This window comes from Centroberyx affinis, unplaced genomic scaffold (genome assembly GCF_046629955.1).
Source record: "Centroberyx affinis isolate AG114_WGS23_722 - 3 ecotype Tasmania unplaced genomic scaffold, CSIRO-AGI_Caff_v1 ptg001939l_1, whole genome shotgun sequence".
In the NCBI taxonomy this organism is placed as follows: Eukaryota; Metazoa; Chordata; class Actinopteri; order Beryciformes; family Berycidae; genus Centroberyx; species Centroberyx affinis.
In genome coordinates, this window is record NW_027280299.1 from 91,823 (window position 1) to 113,637 (window position 21,815).

A 21,815-nucleotide genomic window follows, 5' to 3' on the forward strand; every position below is an offset into this window, starting at 1 on the left:
TTCCATGTTATATTTCTGTCCCGTGTTGAGTCAAGCTTCTTGACTGTCTTGGTCAGAGAGCTAATTAAACGCTACCTCAAGAAAAAGCACTCTGAAGTCGTAACGTGGTAGTTTGGATGATATGCTAATATATAGGCCTGCATAGCCTGTTATTGCTGACATTACCTCACCTTAAAGAAAAATTTTAAAGATTTTCAAAAGCTTGTCCTCTTGATTGCTTATGAAGCCCCCTCTTAGGTTATCCAAGAAGGATTCACACCATTGTTTTTAACCTTACATTAACCATTTATTAATCTGTGCTTTGAGGTTATAACACGGTTTTCATGTTTGTAGCATGTTTGTATATATAGACTTTCCAGCCCCCTCATAGTAACTAGGCTACATGCTGTAGATTGTGTGTGGTCAACCTCCAGTGGTAAGGTGGAAACTCGATCTAGTATCGGACGTGGTGTCCTAGCCTTTCTATGCACCTGTTCTACAGAGTTCCTGCTGCTGTGTTGCAACCCTCCACTGAAATTGGCTACAGATGCTATAGATCTGTCTGTAGATTGGCTCGTCATAACATTTATCATTTTTGCTCTTATAGAATTTGATTGAAGGCAGTAGGCTCATTGAGTGTCATAAACTTTGAGCATTTTTGGACACTGACCTAAGACAAAGACATTGCAGCATTACGCCACGGTCACTCAGTCATATTGTCAGCCTACTAACAACAGGGAGACCACATGTAAACAGTGCATTCGGCTAATCAGTCTCTGTTAATCTGGCAAACAGGATAATCTGGTGGTGGTGGTCGCGCTCCTGCAGTAATCTCATTTTAGAAGAGGCAGCTGTCCAGAACTGGCTACTTGATTTTATAGCCTAGAGGAATAGATTAAGATTACGATACGATTATGGCTGTGGTAATATTTGTATTGTGATCAAGCTTATAGGATTGATGAGAGCTATTCAGAAGTTTATGATGGCAGTAACATAAATATGGAGACTGCGTATCAACTGGCCTTTGACAGGGTATTTTTAGGTCTGACTGCAACGTGGTCAGTGCTGAGAGGCTTGTTGTCATAACAGAAACAAAATGCCTCCATTGACCGAGCACCAAAAACAAAGTCATTCTGTGATGACAGCATGCCTTAAAGGCATATCTGTACTTGCCATTTATTAGTTGACTCTAAATGAATATTAGTGTATTGCTGCCAGTGCCACCCACATTGGAATTTGAGCCAGAAATAAGTGAGCAAATGGTACATTTGCCTAGACTAGCCTAACTTGATTTTTTACCAGATTATTTAGATGGATAACTAGAGTCCTGTACCAATAATTGGGAAAGAAAATTAAAAATGTGTGATACATCTGCCAATCATGGTTTATTTTGTGGTGTTGCTGTTACTTAATTCAACATTATTACCCCCTCGAGATCAAAAATTCTTAAACACAAACGCACATTCTGGGATTTTGTTGAGAATTGTTCTTTCTTCAATTTCTAGTGTACAGTAAATGTGAAAACCTTTAAAATAACCATAAGTCATTGTGCTGAAATAAATATATACTGCATTTATGAAAGGGTAATATTGACTGATAATATCATCACACCAATTTATTAGTCGGGCCCGAATATGTATCCTGTGATGTCATCAGTAATACTTGAGTGCACTGTAAAAGAGATTTTCATGAAACCTAAATCAAGTTCAACTCTCCTGCACACAGTCAAATAGCCTAATTTTCTTTATTTTCTCTGTACAGGGTCTTTTTCTCAAGCACCATTTTTTTTTCTCCCTCCTCCCTTTTCCTGGTTTTTGTTTTTTTGTTTTTGTTTTTTTCAGTTTTTTGTTTTAATTGATTTTGGTGCGGAGGAAACAACTTTGCCATCACAGAGCTGCACCCAGTCGTGTTGATGGTCTGGGGTCAGTCTGCACCCACTGCTGGACACGAGCCTTGTGGATTTAACAGATCACAGGAAGAAACATGAGCACAGCCAAACCAGTGGGATCAAATGCCCAGCAAGATAGCCAGGCCACCAGGGACAGCAGCCCCAAGACTGTGCCGAGCGCTGGTAAGAATCCTCCACAGCTCCCTCAACCTCTGATTCCCATGAGGTACTACAGTGTTTGCCCTTTTGTAGCAGTGGGTTGTGGGGATGGAAATTATGGTTCTGGGACCCAGGATGGATTCTTGTTTTATTCATAGTAAGGCGTGTACCAATACCGGTATCGGGGCAGATACCACGCTAGTACTAAATTGTAGAAAAGTAGGTTGCACTCGCTCCTGCGCTGGCTGGAGCCAGGGGTGCATGCAATATTTGGTTGGTTTGATTATGAAATTATATGAGAGAATGATTATCTTGTTGGAAAATGCTTTCTCAAAAAAAATCTGAAATCTTACAGTGACATCATCAAAACACACTGGCACTAACTTTGAAAACCACTGTCCAAATGGCCAGTGGAAAAATGTATACATAGGGCCTGATTGTCCCTATGTATACATATTCATAGTATTCCTCTTCCAATACCTGTCACAGTTTAAAAATGCTGCTTTTTTGTAGACTTACATCATACTTACATCTTGATCTTCATCTTGATAAAACCAGATGATGAATTTTCAATTTAGACCCGTGGTAGCTGCTGTTGCTGGCAGAAAGTGTGGGAAACACTGCACTGTAGGAGAAAACCTCTGGCTTTGATTTTAGCAGTTTGCTTAGGTTTCCAGTAAGGCGCTCAGGCCTCATTCGTCTGGATTTGCTGAGACGACTGAGTATTTTGTGCAGTGCAGGCATAATGCTGATAAGTGCGATGGTATTTAGGCATCACAGCATTTACACCAGTATCTTGCCAAAATTGATGATTTGTATAGGAATATATGCTGCCTAAGCCAGCTTTGGGAACATTTAGCCTAGTTTTCTCATGTCATGGCAGTGGTATTGTCACAGTTTTGTTTCAAATCACTGACAAATAGAGGTCATGGAGAACGTCCATGACCACTTAGTAATTTAACTTTTGCCATGCAATATTATCCTTACAACAACAATTTTAATATTGATAAACATTTGAACAGTTACAACAGAAAACTTGTTACCTCAAGAATGTTTAACAAACCGCATACCTTTTCTTGTACTTTCATTTTCAGCTGGATCTAAAGTAACTGCGGCCGACAAATCTGCAGCAAGTGCCAGTGGAGGAGAACCCCAGGATGCCGGGGAGAGCTTCGAGATTGGGGAGCGAGTTTGGGTTAACGGGAATAAGCCAGGCTTCATCAGTTCTTAGGGGAGACACAGTTCGCCCCGGGACAGTGGGCAGGGATTGTTCTGGATGAGCCCATTGGGAAGAATGACGGTTCGGTGGCTGGGGTGCGCTACTTCCAGTGTGATGCCTTGCGAGGGATATTTACCCGTCCGTCCAAGTTGTCTCGCACAGAGGGCGAGGCTAACGGAACTCAGACGGCACCGCCATCCCGCGCCGCTTCGCCCACTCCATCAGTTGGCAGCGTTGCCTCACATACACCCTCTACAAAAACAGCAGCCACCTTGGCAGCCAAGAAGGCCTCGCCCACTACACCCGCTACACCCGCTACACCCGCTACACCAGCTACAGCCGCTACACCTGCTACACCAGCTTCCACCTGGCACGCACAAACAGTGAATCAATCTCCAACCTCTCGGAGACTGGATCAGTCAAAAAAGGGGAAAGGGAACTGAAGATGGGTGACCGTGTATTGGTAAAGTTTATATTATATCTATCTCTCTATCTCTCGCTTTTTTTGTAAAGCTTTATACACTTTGGTTTCTGGCACAGAAGTGAAAGTGTATTCTGTATTTGAGCTGGGGAATGACAGGTGTTACATCACTGTTGGCCAATATGGTGCTTATGTTCATTTACGGGTCCCCTTGAGCAAGGCACTGATTAACTCCCTAGCTGTGCAAAGGCCACTCCACTGTGGCTGTCCTTGCATTCTGTTACCTCTCATGAAATATATATATATATATACAGTACATTATATATATGTCTGTGGAGGTATATATGTTTTTGCCTTGGAAGGGTCTGCAAAAAAGACAATTTCTTGGTATAAGGCCAAAGATTGCTCTTAAAGACCCCCCCATACTATTCCAGGGAAGAGATGGAAAGCTATAAATCCACCCTTTGCCTCTTAGGTGGCAATATCACCATAAATATAGGCTAGTGCCTGGTCAGAGTCACACGACTCACTAATCTCTCAGGAATGTACACATGAAACATGACCTCTTCCATTTCATTTCACCCACATCCACTTTCCTAGCTAATGGAAATACCTATACTTACACCATTCAGTGCAGTCATTGTCTGTGTAAAGTCCTTCATTCAAACTGATGATGAGTCCTTCCTTCCTCCTGACAGATTCCTCTTTTTTTCTCCCTTCCTCAGCAGGAGGCTGGGTAGCTTCTTATGCAAAGAGGAAGTGTGTCACTCATACTCAATGGGTTGCACAGGAAATATTCTCACTAAGACCAAATTTAGTATCAGGCAGACCTACATCGGTGTGTTTCAATAACTGAAAGAAAAAACATCTTCGATTTCACATGCTGACAGTTTGGCGTTGTTATATGGGTCTGTTGCTTTGATGGCATTATCTCACTCAGGGTTTATTACCACGCAAAGCTGATTACTCTCTAGGCCTCTCTGATCTCTTGTGGGGATTAAATGCCGGCTAATGTTTTTTGTTTTCTTCCTAGGTTGGTGGTACAAAGGCAGGAGTGGTACGTTTCCTTGGAGAAACAGATTTTGCCAAAGGCGAGTGGTGCGGTGTGGAATTGGATGAGCCCTTAGGAAAGAATGACGGGGCAGTGGCAGGCACAAGGTACACAAGCTGCTGTGACTGTAAGGAACGAAGCGAAATGCTGATTGTCAACTGCATGAATATTATGGATTCCGTCAGTATAACTGTATTCAATCATGTCTCCCCAGATATTTTCAGTGCCAACCCAAGTACGGCTTGTTTGCTCCAGTCCACAAGGTCACACGCATTGGCTTCCCTTCCACCACGCCAGCCAAAGCAAAGGCAGCGGCTCGAAAAGTAGTGACCACACCGTCAGGCCTGAAGCGCAGCCCCAGTGCCTCCTCCATCAGCACCATGAGCTCCGTGCATCATCTGTCAGCGCCAAGCCCAGCCGCACAGGCCTGGTGAGGCACGGGCACACACACACACACAGCAACAACACAACTATGGAAATGAACTCAAATGTCACATTAAGTTCAGCAGCGGAAAGTTGCTCTAATATGTGTTTTTATGCTGTACCTACTCACCAGTCTGAACATACCTCTCCTCTGTCTCTCCACAGCTAACGGAGACCTCATCGCGGTATAATCGTAAGATTTCGGGCACCACCGCTCTGCAGGAGGCGCTGAAGGAGAAGCAGCAGCATATTGAGCAGCTGCTGGCTGAGAGGGACATGGAGAGAGCAGAGGTTGCTAAGGCCACCAGCCATGTAGGAGAAGTGGAGCAAGAACTTAGCCCTGCTGAGGGACGATCAGGAGCAGGTCAGCTCACCCAGCGGCATACCATCTGGTTGATTATCACTCTCTGCATGAACCCCCTCCCTCTGCTGTTCATATTAACCTACTGTTAATTAGAACGACAATGCCGTGTTTCCATTCAGCTAGCCACATCTGGCCTTATTACGCAGACCAAAAAACAATTACATTTGTAATTACAGCACAATTGTTAAAAGCCTGTTAAAAAGCTTGTTAAAAATTCTGTCTTTATTGTCTCTGCATCTATATTAACTATTTATATATATTTTTTTTTCCATTTTCTTATCTTTTTGTTGCAGATGGAGGCCAAGATGGATCAGTTACGTGCCTTGGTGGAGGCTGCAGACAAAGACAAAGTAGAGCTGCTGAATCAGCTGGAGGAAGAAAAGAGTAAGGTTTCCCAGAGGTATGGCAAACCAGGAACAGGGGAAATGACAGTTGCTCGGCCTTGACGATTTATCAGGATGTATTGATTTAATCCCATGGGGTCAAACTGTTGAGACAGAACATGGTAGCTAAGTTAAGGACAAATGGTGGTGTGTTGGTACAGTATTATAAAGTCATGGAGGAAAAATTAACCCTGTCCTTGATCATTGCAGTTTAGAGATTTCCCAGTTTCCAGTTGTGTTCAAGTATTTCTGTTTTAATAGGAAAGTGGAGGACCTTCAGTTCCGTGTAGAAGAAGCTTGCATTACCAAAGGAGACCTGGAGGTAAATGCACAACACAGATACACCAGTGCTTTTTTATTTCATTTCATTTGAAAAACAAGATGGTGGATCTCAAGCCTGGTCCGCGAAAATATATGTTTTTAATAATTTTAATAAAATCATCTCGCCTGCAAATCAGAAAGTACTTCGTTTTTAAAACAAACATTTGGCAAGAAAATATATATTTTTAATATCTACAATAAAATAATTTTGCCTGCAAATCAGACAATACTTAGTTTTTAAAACAAACATTTGGCAAGAATATATGTTTTTAATATCTACCATAAAATAATTTCGCCTGCAAATCAGACGGTACTTAGTTTTTAAAACAAACATTTGGCAAGGATGTATCGTTTTCTTGGCAAGTTTTGGCTCAACATTTGTGCCACCGATTTAAATTTTAAATGCTATTCTTACATAGGGAGCAGCAAATGCTCCAATCAGATTGCATTTCAGGAATGCAAAGTCACGACATCCTTGCTCTTCATCCTTGACATAAAAGTGATTTAGCTGCTTTGTATACATTAGTTTGGCTTCTTTGGCGCCGTTTCATTGTGATTTAAGCCTGCATTAGATAGATTGATGTCCTAGTCATTGAGCCACAGTTCAGTATGCACTGAGGACGAGTATTTTTGCATTATCTGCAGTTTGTGAGCAATAGATCCTACTGCCCTATCCGCAGTCTCATTAGACGGATTTGTATGGATGGATTGATTCTATCTTTGTTCTGCATAAATTGAGACTATCCATCTGCACTCCATGGTACTGAAAGGCTCTGGTATTGATGACAAGGCAAGTCTGTGCCAAAACTATAAATAAAAAGCCACACCTGATATCCTGATATCCATGCGGTCACAAAACCTCTCATGTTATGAGGCATATTAATACTATTGCACTTGAGAGGTTATTGGACTATTGTTAGCACAGTGAAACATTTCACAAAATATTCTATGATAAATACTCACAGTAGGCTGTAATTATTCATTAGGTCTTTGTCTCAGATGAGTCATGTTCTCATCCCAAGTTTGACGGTATTGGAACCAAGTGGTCTTGTATCCGTGTTCATGTCTGATCAAAGGATTTGTTATTTATTCCACAGTGCTACACCAGTCAGGGGACCGTCTCAATTACCCTGAGGAAATCCAAGCGTAAAATAGATCTTTAAAATGAGTGCTACAGGGTTAGAATACCCCTTTATCTTCCTTTTTAATTGTATACTAACAGTTTATTACTTACTCACAGCTATGGGTATATTAAAAACATGCATGCAGCTTGAAATACACCAACAAAAAACAACTTGACACAGGCCAACCCAGTAAATGCTTTCTGTTGATTTCAAGCTGTTGAAGGTGTACTAATGTTGTGCTATAACCCTCAGTGCCTCCCTACTCAGTGATGTGATGTTATTGCTTCTCCTTCCTTCTCCTCCCCTTGTCTTTCATGTCGGTCCAGTGCTTAGCATGGAACCACTGGAGATGCTCCCCTGCCATCCCACTGTCGAGTCACAGCCCAGAGTTCAAGCTCCCCATCGCAGTTAAAGGGGAATAGCACTCAATTTAAGAATTGAGATGGTATTTTTATAGCCAAGGATAGTCCATTCAGCAAATGAAGAGCTAACACTCTAATTTGTGATGTCAGGCTGCACTACAGTCTGCTGCTCCTTAGACAGTGAATAGGAGACAGATTTTTGCGGGTGCATACAGTGTCTAAACTTTAACATCCAAATACTAGCACCCGAACCAGAAAATATACACTGATTCCTAGAAATTGATCCTTTCATACTGTCTTAATTACCTCAATCTTGTCTAATTCGTTCATTTTGATGTTGTATATCAGTGTGACGTAACAGTTCTGGTGTCGGTTTGTGGTTATGGAAGATAATAGTGAATGTTTAGGCCATAAGATTAACAAATTTAAAATTTGAAACTCTGTGGTATTCCCCTTTTTTTGTTCAGTGGAACTAAAAGTAAACATACTGCACTTAGTAACATGTAAGACTAGGGGCGCTAAATTGTGCAGGGAATTGCATCCTTAAATTGCATCCATAAATGCTTATTCACAGTACGCAGTGTCAGGACGTCAACTGGGACCCCTTATTCTATTATTATGAGCCCCATATTCTTCTGTGTTACTGATTTATTTCTGTTAAGTCGTTCACAAGTGCTGCACACGGTGGTCTGATAATCAGTCACTTATACTTACATTACACAGTATGGAAATTGGCCTTATCACATAAAGAGAGAAAGCAAGATTGGTTATGATAACCTGATAAGCATTTTAAATTGATTTGAATACTGAGCTTTACTGACCACAGAGGGCAAATTGGGTCAATGGGGTTTAAATGAAAATAAAAATGAGGAAGATTGAAGAGACATCCTCATATTGAATTCCTATTGACTAATAAATTATGGCAATGCTAGTATGTCAGTACATCAGTCATCTTCTGTGTAATGTAGTGACCTCATGTAACAGACAGAAGGGAAAAAGGGGGGAGGGGAAATAACCAGCACTGCTTTCTCTTAATGTATGCGGTGAAGTCAGTTTTATTTTGTTTACTTGCTGGCTTGACACACATTTTCAAATTTTCTCTGTGTCCATAACAATCTATTCTGTGCTTTGTTCACCAGGTGTCAATTTTGCATGGTTACTTCTAAACTGCATCCATAAGCATCTTGCATATCCATAACACATGCCATTTTCTTTTGCTGCTTGTCTTGTGTTTCCCACCACTCTTTCACAGTATTCCCTATGTACAGCTGTTCATGGCACAGCCTGAACGTTCTGCATTGGGGGTATCTTCCCACCCCCACATCACTTACTTCCCCTCACCCTCACTCCTCCCCACCCCACAAACACACGCACACACACACACACACACACACACCATCATCATCATCATCATCTTCATCATCACCACAACCCCTCTGTCCTCTCTCCCTCCCTCTCTGTCTGCATTGGGCTGGCATGTGATGGTGGCACCGGTGTGTCTCTTCCTCTCCCCCTTGTTTACTAACAGACGCAGACCAGACTGGAGCATGCCCACATTAAGGAGCTTGAACAGAGCCTGCTCTTTGAAAAGACCAAAGCTGAGAAACTCCAAAGAGAGTTAGAAGACACTAGGGTAATGGATTCCGCTCTGCGATGTGCTGCGTTTGGAAAAGAGGGGTGGGGACGGGGGATAGTGGCAGATGTAAATTTGGCCAGGGGTTCACAGAGGTGGCAAGGAGTAACTGGAGCTTTGCTTTCTACAGGCTTGTGGGGAACACACACAAATGCATTTGTACGCTTCATAGGCGAAAAAATAATGTTCTTGCTCTTGTAGTAAACAGACAAATTAAAATGAAACGAATAACAAATACTAGTTGCATTTGAATGTGCAAATCATGCAAAAAATTTGGTTTGCAGCTTAGCTTCATAATTTGCAGTATCATCCACAGATTGATTCTCTAACCATATTACTCCTTTAGCAATATTAACTCCCCTCACATTCAGTGTGGTAGATGCCACTCAAAGTCCTTTTACATCATGAAATATTGATTTCCGTGCTAAATGTCAAGAAGACAAAATAAACCACGTATATCTTTCGGCTGTCTGAGTGACAGTTCTCACACCCCACCTGTTCCCACAAGTTGCCCGCCCTGAACTCACTCTGGCTGTGCTGGTATCTCTGCCTAACCAGACAGACAAACTTCTCCCTTGTCCCCAGCTAATCATTTTCTTGGTTATCCTTTGTTCTACTTCCCTCAGCCTTCCCAGCTTCCAATTGTCCTGCTTATATGGGATCCCTGCCTCTTGCTAGTCTTAATCCTGCTCCACCTCCCGGACTGTGCTTCATTGTGTTCCCCCAGGGTATCACAGCCATAAAGGGGTATCAATAGAAATACAACTCTAATTCTATAATTTTATGAGGTTCAGGTCCATAGTTTCTACAGGTTTTGTTTTGACAGTTGTTTCCCATGTCTAAACCAAGCCAATAAATATTAGGCAAGGAAAGAAAAGCAAAAGATTCTCCAGCCCTTGGGAACTTAAGTTCAGTACATTAGAGTTAACAGTCAGATAGGTATATAGCTAGAGTATGATGAAAATAATGGAAGCACCAGTGTAAATGCTTCCCTCAGTGATGACGGTTCCGTGGGATTCTATTCATGCAGTCTTCTTAGTCCACACCTCTCCTAAATGCAATGATTGAGTTACAATTGTAATGACAGTTTTGGTCCCGCACACCGTTCCAAAAACGCCCATAGATGCTTTCACTGTGCATTTCCATTATTTTGACCATACCCTATATATCCACAAGAGGTCAGTATAATACTTTGTATTGGGATCAACAGTATGCCTGCCCTCCTCCATAAATTTTAAATGACCATACCGGTGTTTTTGCATGTTTTAGCCCATTTACTACAATTCACGTATACTTTACATTACTACCGACCATTTTCCAAAGCATACCATACTTTTTCAGATGTCTGAATGCGTTTTTCCTACCTTCCAGGCAGCCATTTGTTTCCATTCATTTCAGAATGGTAATCAAGTTGCAGAGACTTGAAATTTGCTTGAGATAGGTAATTCATCACAGTGAACATCCCACCTGGTTTTATTTTTGTCAAAGTTGCTTTATCATTGCATGATAATTTGATGATGATTTGAAAAGTCTACACATCTTCTGGTGTGTTCACATGCTAGTGGGTAGCTCCGACATCTTGGACTTCAAAGTCGGCAGCCAAACAGAATATTGAAAATAGTCCCTGAAGAAAAGATTGTAAATTCAAACGTCCGTGACTTCTAAACCCGGGCACAAATGTTAGCTGGAGCAGCAGCGAGTTTTAAGGTAGCTTTATCACCTGAACAAATAAAAAAAAAAAAAAGAAAAATTAAGTAAATATTCAAAAATTGGAAAAAAGTATGGTATGCTTTGAAAAATAGTCGGGAGTAATGTAAGGTATGTGTGCAGTGTAGTAAATGGGCTAAAACATGCAAAAACATCAGAATTTATTTTCATACTGGAGGCATTAATGGAGTTTGGCCATTAGTTCCATCATTATTCCATCATTAAATTTACCTATCAAATCTCAAATTGTTCATTTATGGTCAACCTTTATTAAAGGCTCTTATTACGCTGGTTTGGAAGCACGCACTGAATCAGTGTGTCGGATTGAGACATGTTTGAACATAAGATTTCTGCTTTTTAAGGTTGCTACTGTCTCAGAAAGATCCCGCATTATGGACCTGGAGAGGGACCTCTCTCTGCGAACCAGAGAGGTGGCTGACCTGCGGCTGCGTCTCGAGTCCCAGCAAGGCTCTGAGGGCCCAGACTCCACTCTCTCTCCCCTTCTGGAAGAGATAAACTCTCTGAGGGATCAGCTGGCCTCTCAGGAAGCAAAGCAGCAGGAGGAGCTGGTGAAGTACAAGGAGAAGCTGGAAGCTCAAGAAAAGACCCACAGTGAGGCTGCTGCCCAGCTTCAGGCTACATCCATTAGGCTCTCTGGTGACAATGAGCAGTTGCAGATACGCCTGAGCCAGGCCGAGAAGGAGAACGCAGACGTTATTGAACTGTGGCGTTCCAAGCTAGAATCTGCCATTGCCTCTCACCAGCAAGCCATGGAGGAGCTGAAGCTGTCCTTCAGCAAAGGCGCCGGTGCCCAGACGACAGAGCTAGTGGAGACCAAGAGCACCCTGGAGAGGCTGAAGGTGGAGCACAAGTTGGCTCTGGAGGAGGCTGGAGCCAGACATGATGCCAACACCACAGCTTGGACTAAGGAGACAGGGGCACTGAAGGCACAGCTGTTGTCTCTGACTGAAGAGAAGGAGCGACTGGAGGAGTCCCTACGGACCAGCGTTGAAAGAGCCGAGGAGCAGCACCTCGTGGAGATGGAGGACGTGCTGGGAAAGCTGCATGCTGCTGAACTAAGGGTGAAGGAGCTTGAGGAGAAAGAGGCAACGTTAGTTCAACAGGCCCAGGACAAGGACAGAGAAACCAAAGAGCAGATGGCAGCAGTGCAGGCTCTGCGCTCCAAGGAAGCTGAAGGTGACCAAGAGCTGGAGACCCTGAAGACTCATCTAGAGGAGGTCCAGAGCCAGATGAACTCACAGGACGGCAAGGTGGGTCCTTATTCCCTTCCTGTCCATTGTAATACTTAATTTTAGTGTTTTTTCCTGTTTTAGCAAAGGTCCCTATTCCTTCTGTTTCTTACAAAGTGAATGTAGTATGGCTTATCTCAGACAATCAGGGTGGTTTTGCTTACCTATATCTCTATGCTGTTTGTTTTTAATTTTTTGCTATTCCCTCCCTGTTCACGGTATTTTCATGTGATGCGTGCTGTAGGTCAGTGAGTTGAGCTCACTGTTGGAGGGCCGACAGCAGGAACTCCTCTCCTTACAGCAGAGTCTGTCCACCATACAGCAGGAGAAGGACTCCTTGGAGCAGGAGCTCGGAGGCCTGGTGAGGCTTATGGCTTAATTTTTTGAAGTGGGTGCCTCCTTTGGTTTAGGAATGCAGTCACTGGTCTTTTTCAAGCTTTGCTTTGGCTGTAAGCCTATAGGTGAATTACAGTAAATGCAGAGCGCTGTCTCTTATAGTATCACACCTGTTTTTGCTTAAAGAGACTGGTGTCTGGTGAAAAACATAACCAAATGAATTCTAAACGCAACTGTTGAAATGCTGAACAAACCTTTAAAAAGAAATGCTGAACAACCCTCTTGACATGCTCATCAGAATAAAGATTGTCATCAAAATATCTTCTCACTTAGTGGCCTTTGGCTTTCCATTAGCAGACAGACAATCCTGACTATTGTAAATTGAACTGGAGTAAAAGGTTTTGCGATATCAGCGTTTGATATATGTAAGGGTGGTTAGGCTGTTCGGACCGCTGGGCTTTATGGGTAGATGTAATGACACGTGAAAGCATGTACTGCATAGAGAGAGGAGGATGGGGCCTAAAATTGAGCCCTGTATTTCTTTTGATGTGCACTCTTGTAAATTGTATCTGGTGCAGAAGAACCTAACGTACATAAAGGTGATGCTACAGTTTTTTTTTTTCACAGAAACAAAAGTTGTCTGAAAGCACAGAGGGGCAGACTAAATCAGCGCAAACTATGCAAGGTAAATGGAATCTGCACTTGTTCTGCCAGCCAACTGTTAAGTCTTATGATGATGTTATTATTCCCTCCTAGTCCACAGTGATGCTTTTGGCCGTTTTCTGTTGATGGAGGTTTCGGAGATCTCAAAATTGACAACAATTTTCTTTTGGCAGAAATGCTGGAGAAGCTCGGTAAGAAGGAAGAGCAGTGCACATCCCTTACTACCGAAACAGAGTCTCTTAGAAGTCAACTTGCAGGTGAGAACATTAGCACTGCAATCATTTGTATGTTAAATGTTTATGTTTGTCATAAGGTTAAGTGCTGTAGTATCTTAAATATGTATGTAAAAGTAAGTGTTGTGATAACTACAATCACAAAGCAAAAGATAATTTAACATTTTGGCATGTTTTTTTCTTTATGACTTGATAAAAACTTGATGATCATAACAAAATTGTCTCATCTTTACTCAGGACTAGAGAGGAAGCTGAAGGCTGGAGATGAAAAGCTTGAGCAGCTTACAAAGGACAAGAGCAAGCTGGAAAGCAATATTTCAGACATGATGAAGTCATCTGGTGATAGTTCAGTACAGCTGACCAAAATGAATGAAGACCTCACACAGAAAGAAAGGTAACATGATTTTTTTTTTTACTGTCTACTCTCTAAGATTGTATTTGTGGTCATGTAAAGGTTGGAAGTTTATCTGTTCCGTGCAAGTGAATTTCTGTCGCTCACTTCAAATTATGCATGTCAGAGATGTCAGGAATGCATTCTAATTTCTCTCTGAACTATAATAGTCAATACACAGATCTCGTTTAAATTCTCATATTCTACCTTTAGTTTTTGCTTATTCTCTGCAGTGGCACGTTTGTTTAAAAAAACCCATCTTGTCTGTCCTATCGTTCAGGAGGCTTGAAGAGTTACAGAATCAACTGGCAGAAGAGAAGGAAAGGGGAGCACACTTAAATGAACAGCTTCAACAGGAACTGTCCCGCAAAGACCAGGAGCTGAAAGAGACGAGAGATGCACATCAGTCTCAAACAAGCGGCCTTCAGGAGAAGATTGTTAACATGGTAAGTTGGCAACTAGGTGAGGTGTGTATTGGTCTTTCCCACATGTTGTTAGGTTATTTGTGATGGTGACAAGCCAAGGTGGGCAGGATACACAGTGGAGCAGTGAAAAGGACTGTTTGCATGCAGCTGGGAAACATTGCTGATGTATTTTACTTGTGATAGGTCTCTCTGACATAATGTAGGGCAATCACAAATAAATGTGTGTATGAGAATCATTTGTCTAAAGGATTAGTCAGATAAGTGTCAAGACTGATGAATAGTTTTATAATCTGTAAAACTATAAAACTAATGGTCTACCATGCATTGGAATATTTTCCATGCGTTTCATTTCAATATATTTCAAGCATTAAATGTATTCTTCAGTCGCTGCCTACCTCTAAACAAGTAGATGATTGCTGTGTGTGTTATTGTCTTGTTAATTTCCTGTTGTCTAGGAGAAGAATGTGCAACAAGGTGAGACCTTGGTGAAGGAGCTGAAGGCTTCACAGGAGAAGGCCCTCTCTCAGGCTTCTGAGCTCCATGTGAAGGAGCTCGAGGAGCTGCAGGGTCGGGCTGACAAGTTGAAGCAGGAGCTCGGCTCCTCCAGGGATAAAACCCAGGAGCTGGAGAAGCTGGTGTCTGAGCTGCAGCCATACAAGGAACAGGTCCAGGTGAGCACCAACCCACAGAGTTGGAGACTGGTCATTTGAATCACTGTGTTTTAAAATTTCTGGAATTGACTGTTTTGATGTGAAAATATTATCTTATGGACATAATAAGTGTGTGGTTACTAGTGTTAGTATGTTACTAATTTTACCAATGTTGGTTCTTGATGAACAAGTAATGACTCAAAAAAACAAAAACAAATGGACATTCAATTTCCTGTAGCTGTGATTTTTTATATTAAATTGTGTTGTTTTGCCGTTCGGGACAAGTAATAGCATGGTGAGACTGGAATTGGGACAAGGCACAATACAGAAACTTAAGATTATTGTTTTTTGTCTCCACGTAACAAATAACAATCAGTAGTTACTCCACGTTATCAAGTTTTGTTTTCTCAATCTTAATTGCTATCTTGCAGATTGTCTCTGAGTTCCTCACATCACTTAACATTAAGGCTAATAACCAGTTTTGTTATATTCACCTTAACAAGTTATGTTCTGGCTGATAAACAGACAATTAAAAAAATTAATAAAGAAATTTGGATCAGGTCAGCATAGTAACAGTTCAGTGACCACTCAACAAACATTGTGTTTATCAGCCATTCATTTAAATTCACTTTCAAATTGCATTGAGTGATAAGGGCTTTAGCTGTGTACTCCTGTAAGCATTGTTTTTTCAGAGTGATATTTCATTTCGGTAGAACATTTTCACTTTGGAGCACACATTTCCCCATAAATGTTCCCTTAACAGCCAACCGCTGACATCAGCCGTCCCAGGGATCCATAGTTAACATTGGCATTCAGTGATTGTGATTTTTCCATTCACTTTCACTCATTTTGAAAACAAAATCCAAAAACTATACATCAACACACAGAAAAAACGTTTGTGATATGGATCCCAACAATAATTGAAATAACCCTGTGTAAGGGGCTATAACTGGTCGTAACATAATTCCAGCTGTTGTAGCCAGTTGTCAGTTTGTTTACATGTCATTCCCATACCTTGATATGACAATCTGAATTTGTTGGCATTGCTGTAGTTCATATATTTGTTAAGAAAGTACTTGAGTGTTGAAGTGAAAATGTTCAGCCTTACATTTTGAACATCAAGGTGGTGTAAGCTGTGGTGTCATCTTTTGCCATTTTTAATGCTTCTGCAGCTTAACCTCTCCATTTGCATATTACTTTTGTCCATATCTCCTTGGTTTATTTTTGGATTCATCTTACTTTTTTTCCTATATATATATTCCCCTCCCTTTTTTTCTTTCAACTTTATTTTCCCAGTGTCTTTCTGCTGAGCTTGACTCCTACAAGCATGATGTTGAACGTTTGTCCAAAAATATGGAAAAGCAGATACTAGATCTGGAGCACGCGTGTAAAGAAAGTGAGGATGTTAAGGCTGAGAAAGGCAAACTGGAGAAGCAACTTTCAGATGTACAGACCAAGCTCTCTGCCCTTGAGGTTAGTCACCAGGAGCTTTCACTCAAGAACGAAGAACTGCTGATGACAAGAGACAAGCTTTCAAAAAGTCAGGAGGAACTACTCACAAACAACAAGCATTTAGATGGAGAAAGAATTTCATTAAACAAGGAATTGGAGAAGCTCAAAGATTTTCTTCAGGAAGTGCAGAATGAAAACAAAAATCTGACGCATGCTGAAGGTGAACACCAAGCCCAAATTGAGGAGCTTCAAAGAGAAAACGTAGAAAAGAATCACGCGCTCTTGAAGCATCAGCAAGACATTCAGCAGCTTGAGGTTAAGAAGAAGCAGCTTGTTGAGGATTACGAAAATGCCTGCAAAGAGAGGAACAGACTTGAGGAGGAGCTCAGTGAAAGCAGGTTGAAATTGACATCTGAGAGGGACGATCTAGTTTTGGAGAGAGATGCTGCCAGAAATGCAACAAAATCTCTTGATGCCAAGAATACTGAGTTGCAGGCAAAACTTAAGTCCTTGAACTTGGAAAAAGAAGATCTCACAATGAAGAATACCCAGCTGCAATCCCTCACAGAAACACTTACAAAAGAGAAGGTTGAGATGTCCACTCAAATCAATGCTGCCATTTTGGACAAAAAGAGCCTTGAGGTGGTCAATGTAGAGCTCCAGAATCAGTTTAATGTCACCAAGAAGGATCTTGAGAGTTCTGTCCGGGATTGTGAAGAGCTTAAAGCCTCAAAAGCGAGCTTGGCCAAGATGCTGGAAGAGTTCAAGACAAGCAGTCAGGTTACTGATTCTGAAAGGCTTCACCTTATGCAGGAAAAGGAGGACTTGCTTGCTTTCCAAAGAAAGGTCTGTGCTGAGAAGGAGGAGCTCCTGAAGGAAAGTGAAGAATTTAAGGAGAAACTTCAGGTCTCAACAGAACAATTATCTCAATCCAAGGAGAAAGTTCAAGAAGTATTGTCATCATTTGAGCAAGAGAAGCAGGCATTTCGCCTCCAGAATGCTGAAAATGAGATGGCTCTACATGCTGTACGGAAAGAGAAGATGACCGTAGAATTGGCATTAGAGCAGCAAAAGATGGATTATGAGTGTTTGGTACAGGAGAAGGGAGAAATAGAAGAGAAGCACACAAAAGCAATATCTGAGAAAACTCTTCTTTCTCATGAGCGAGATAAGCTAGCTAGTGATATCCGTACAATGAAGGACCAGTTAGATAATTCCTCCAAAGCTAATGCTGACATTATTCAGGAGAAGTCCAACTTAACAGCAATGCTGGAGGAGTTCAAACAGAAAAAAGATGAGGTTGAAGTCGAGAGGACCTCTTTGAAACGAGACAAGGCAGACTTACAAAAGCAACTGCAGAAACATTACGCTGACATTAAAAGTCTTGAAAAGGGCAAAACTGAACTTTCTCAAGAGCATAATAAACTAAAAATGGATTTTGAGCAAGTTCGTTTAGAACTTGATAACCTTACCAAAGATCATCACCTCCTGCAATCGCAGCAGACTGAGGCTGACAAAAATAAACTGTCCTTGCAGAAAGAGGCCCAGGGTCTGCTTCAGCAGATCCAGGAGTTAAAGTGTCAGACAGAATCAGTGTCAGAGGCCAAAAGGCTTCTTGAGACCCAGCTTCAGGCTGAAACTGTTGAGCGGAACAAAGTGACTTCTATCAAGGATGGTCTCTCCAAAGAGATTGAAGAGCTACAGAAAAAGTTGTTCACACTGACACAGGAAAATGCAGAGATTTCTACTAGCCTTAAGAATGCTGACGAGGAAAAGAAGTCTTTTACAGTGGATGTGGAGGACTTGAGCACACAATTGAAGCAGAGAGAGGGAGAAAAAAGACAGTTGGCAGAAGATAAAGAACAGCTGTCATCTAAACTTGAGGAGACGGGCAAACAGATTACCCTCCTGACCACAGAGAAGGAGGACCTTTTAGCTGTACAGAGTAGGCTGGAGCAAGACATTTCCTCTCTCCGCAGTAGCCAAGAGAATAGTCTTGGGGAACGTTCAAAGCTCCTCGGAGAGTTGGAGAAGTTGCAAGCTACCCAGAAACAACTTGAGGTTGATGCCAAGGCCCTACAATCTGATAAAGAACTTATAGAAAAACGGTACAAGACTGCCATTGAGGAGGCGTCGGCTTCTGCCAAGGTGAAGGAAGAAATTTCCTCCAACATTACAAGCGTAAAAGCTCAGAGGGATGCCCTGCAAGTGGAGAGGGATGAAGCCACCCAGCAAGTCACACAGCTCGAGTCCCAGCTCAAAAATGCTCTTTCTAAGCAGCTTGAGGTATTCCCGTAGTAACAATCGCACCTAGTAACACTCACACACACATTAGAATGGCTGGGGCTATGTTGCATCCTCACTGCATGCCTGCTGGTTTGTCTTTTATTCCCACTTTCTTTTTTCATGTGTAACTTTCATCTTCCATTTTACTAACTGCTGTTTATTACCTCTAGCTCCCAGCCTTAATATGTTCTTTCCTGTGGGCTTATAACGTGATCTAACAGTAGGATCCATTCTTCAGGGTTACATGATTACGTAGGTCTGAGTGTTTTAATGTTTCATATTTCATTTGATTCCTTAATTGATTTTCACAGCCTTACCAAAAAGTGCTAGATCTAGTTTCTCAACATATTTCTGTAAAATTAGTTTTGATTACGCATTCTAATGCTAGGAAAGAAAAAAACATCACTTGGTGTTAGAAACTATAGTTCCAATAAACTGCTTTACGGTGTCATTTAGCCCAAAGTTGGGCTTGAATCCCGGCAAAATCCTTCTGAGTAGACTGATAATTTATACATCAAACATAGTGGGATTAATGAAATATGTCAATACAAAGCAGCTCACAGGGGCTATAGAAGGGAGCACAGATGGGGTTTTTTTTTAATCACTATCGATTCAGCAGTGATATGATTTGAGAAAATTCTACACAGATTGACAGAACATTATCCCTAAAAACCAGTTTTCCTCTCATCTGAGTTGTTACTTAAATGAATGCATAGTCATAATCAATATCCGTTCTGAGGCCACAGGTTTTCAATTATTTTTCAGTATTGATTATTTTCCTTTTATGGTTTAATATTTAGGCTGTTAATTCTGAATTGGAACGAGCACTGAGAATTGCAATGAACTGACATTGGGATAACTAATCCTATAGTGGTGCAGTCTACTGCAGTGACTAGTATGGCTAACATGCAAAGCATGCAATTAAATTTTTTTCACAGTATGAAAACATGAGATGCACCTTCAATTGGTTGAGGTTAAAAGAGGCATTATAATTGGCTTCATCAAATGAGCTTTAAATCTCTTAATCTGGATACAGTAAGTGTTGACCTCAACCAATCCCTATTCTTCAGACAACCTAAATTGAAATGATTTCTCATATCAAACATACTTCCTCATGTACTGTCCAGGCTGCAGAGGCTTCTGGCAAGACCGCCGAGGCCCTAGAGCAACTGACAAAAGAGAAAGTCGGTCTGCTGCAGCAGAAGAACGAAGTCCAGGCTTTGCTGGAGGAGCTCCAGAGCTCCAAGCAGGAGATGGAGACTCAGGTAAGAGCAAGGCTGAATTGTAAGCAAGTGAAGGTTTTTGAAGAGAAAGAAAGGTTTTGAAGTGATTCTGTGGAGTGGTTTGACTAAGAAACAGCTATTGTAAGCGATCAATGGTTAATTGGCTCTTCACGTTGTGCAATATACTGTATGTAAGAGAAATGGGGTGGAGCCACATCTTCGGGATGTGTGTCTTGTAGTTGAAAATATGTTTCTGCTGTCACTGGTTTAGCTGGAATCGCTGAAGAAAGAGAATACAAAGTACCAAGAAGATCTGAATGTATCCAAAAAGCAGCTTGGCTCAGAAGCTAAGAGGATCAAGAGTCTGTGCCAGGAAACGTGAGTGTATCCTTCATTTTGGCTTTAAGTAAAACTGAAAGCTGTCAGACACAATTTGCATTGTGTATCGTGTTGAGTGGGTTAACTGTTGAGACATGTTTTATTGCTCTTAGTTTTGTTTCACATGCGTTACTTCTACCGCCAAGCCATCAACAAGCGTCTTTTCCGTGAGTTGCCTTTGTTCTTCAGATGATGTTAATATTTGTGTGTGTTCAGTGAGGAGCTCAAAGAAGCAATGTCTGTGAAGTCGCAATCCCTGCAAGTCCTGCAGGAGGAGAACAGCAGGCTGAGTCAGGAGCTCGACGGCAACCGCAAGGACAAGAGCGGCCTGGTGAAGGTACAGCGCTTTATCTGGCTGTTTCCTTCCAGAACATTCAGAAAAAATACTAACATGAAATTACTATATAAGCATCAGAGAGTTTTGTATTTAACTATTGAATTACTGTAGGTAAACATGTTTGACTTTTTACCTTTTTTCCCCCCCTAGATCAAGGATGAGCACTCAAAGCTCAAAAAACAGTTGGAAGAGTTGAAGCAAAGGTAAGGGGATGTGTGTTCGTTTTGTGATGCAGGTCTTGGCAGTTTCTCACTCTGCAGATCCATCAGTGTTGTAAGTCTGTTGTCCAAATAAAGAGCTCATAGAATCCTGTAAACCATGAATGCTTTCACCTGTGTGACTCTTGCTAATATGCAGTTATAAGTGTATGGCATGTTAATGCTGTTTTTTCCTTCAAAGCCTGCCAAACAATGCCTTCAGGTATTCCACGCCTTAAATGTTATATCATGTCATTCATTGTAATGGATGTTAACATTCAATACTACTGATTTATTAATCATGTCAACACCATTGTTCTTTAGTCTCATATCAAAGATCGTGTCAGATGTACTTATTTCAAGTGGGTAGATTGTGACATTATAAATGAAAGGTTGCAGTTGATTATGAAAACTAAGGCAAAATGCAAGTCATTATACAAAAAGCAATTTCACCAACTGTCCCACCCAACCTGCTCAACATTTTAACACCTGCTTTCACCACTGATACGGTTATACGTTGTTGTTTTTTTATTTCATTGTGCTCTGACTCATTTTTTTCTTTTGCTATCTTACCCTTTCAGCAAATATGTCAGTGTTTTGGAGGCAGATGTCAGGCTGAGAACTGGTGTTTTATTTAGTGAATGTCTCCATACATTTGGGACAAAATCTGGAAATCCACTGAGAAACATTTTAGTAAATTAGGGCCAATTTTTATCAGCCTGGAAGCTCATGTTTTAGGTGATCGTATACTTCTGCCATTTAGTCAGGTGCTTTGTATTTGATAGTGAGAGCACCTTGAAGAAGGAGTTGGACAAGGAGAAGGCCACCCTCCAACAGTCTGTCCATAAAAACAGTGCCTTAATCTCAGAGAAGGACAAGGAGCTGCAGAACCTGAAGAGTGAGGTGAGAAGCGAATGCATGTTGACACTCTTATTCACCATAAGACTTCAGTATATGTCT

At 41.4% G+C, this 21,815-nt stretch overlaps 1 protein-coding gene across 1 annotated transcript in view; it reads left to right on the top strand.

The window, feature by feature from the left end:
• The window catches only part of clip1a (CAP-GLY domain containing linker protein 1a), a 29,086-nt gene that overhangs the window by 3,032 nt on the left and 4,239 nt on the right, over window positions 1-21,815 (top strand). The window contains 27 exon segments of the mRNA XM_071530566.1: window positions 1,741-1,985; window positions 1,987-2,042; window positions 3,112-3,243; window positions 3,246-3,592; window positions 3,595-3,708; window positions 4,700-4,824; window positions 4,932-5,104; window positions 5,107-5,147; window positions 5,306-5,479; window positions 5,481-5,504; window positions 5,798-5,904; window positions 6,149-6,209; window positions 9,223-9,327; window positions 11,397-12,305; window positions 12,529-12,645; window positions 13,248-13,305; window positions 13,457-13,540; window positions 13,754-13,910; window positions 14,188-14,353; window positions 14,788-15,003; window positions 16,279-18,720; window positions 19,848-19,985; window positions 20,215-20,321; window positions 20,538-20,658; window positions 20,809-20,861; window positions 21,058-21,078; window positions 21,641-21,758. Coding sequence (XP_071386667.1) covers window positions 1,963-1,985; window positions 1,987-2,042; window positions 3,112-3,243; window positions 3,246-3,592; window positions 3,595-3,708; window positions 4,700-4,824; window positions 4,932-5,104; window positions 5,107-5,147; window positions 5,306-5,479; window positions 5,481-5,504; window positions 5,798-5,904; window positions 6,149-6,209; window positions 9,223-9,327; window positions 11,397-12,305; window positions 12,529-12,645; window positions 13,248-13,305; window positions 13,457-13,540; window positions 13,754-13,910; window positions 14,188-14,353; window positions 14,788-15,003; window positions 16,279-18,720; window positions 19,848-19,985; window positions 20,215-20,321; window positions 20,538-20,658; window positions 20,809-20,861; window positions 21,058-21,078; window positions 21,641-21,758 — 6,189 coding nt within the window. The 5' untranslated portion in view covers window positions 1,741-1,962.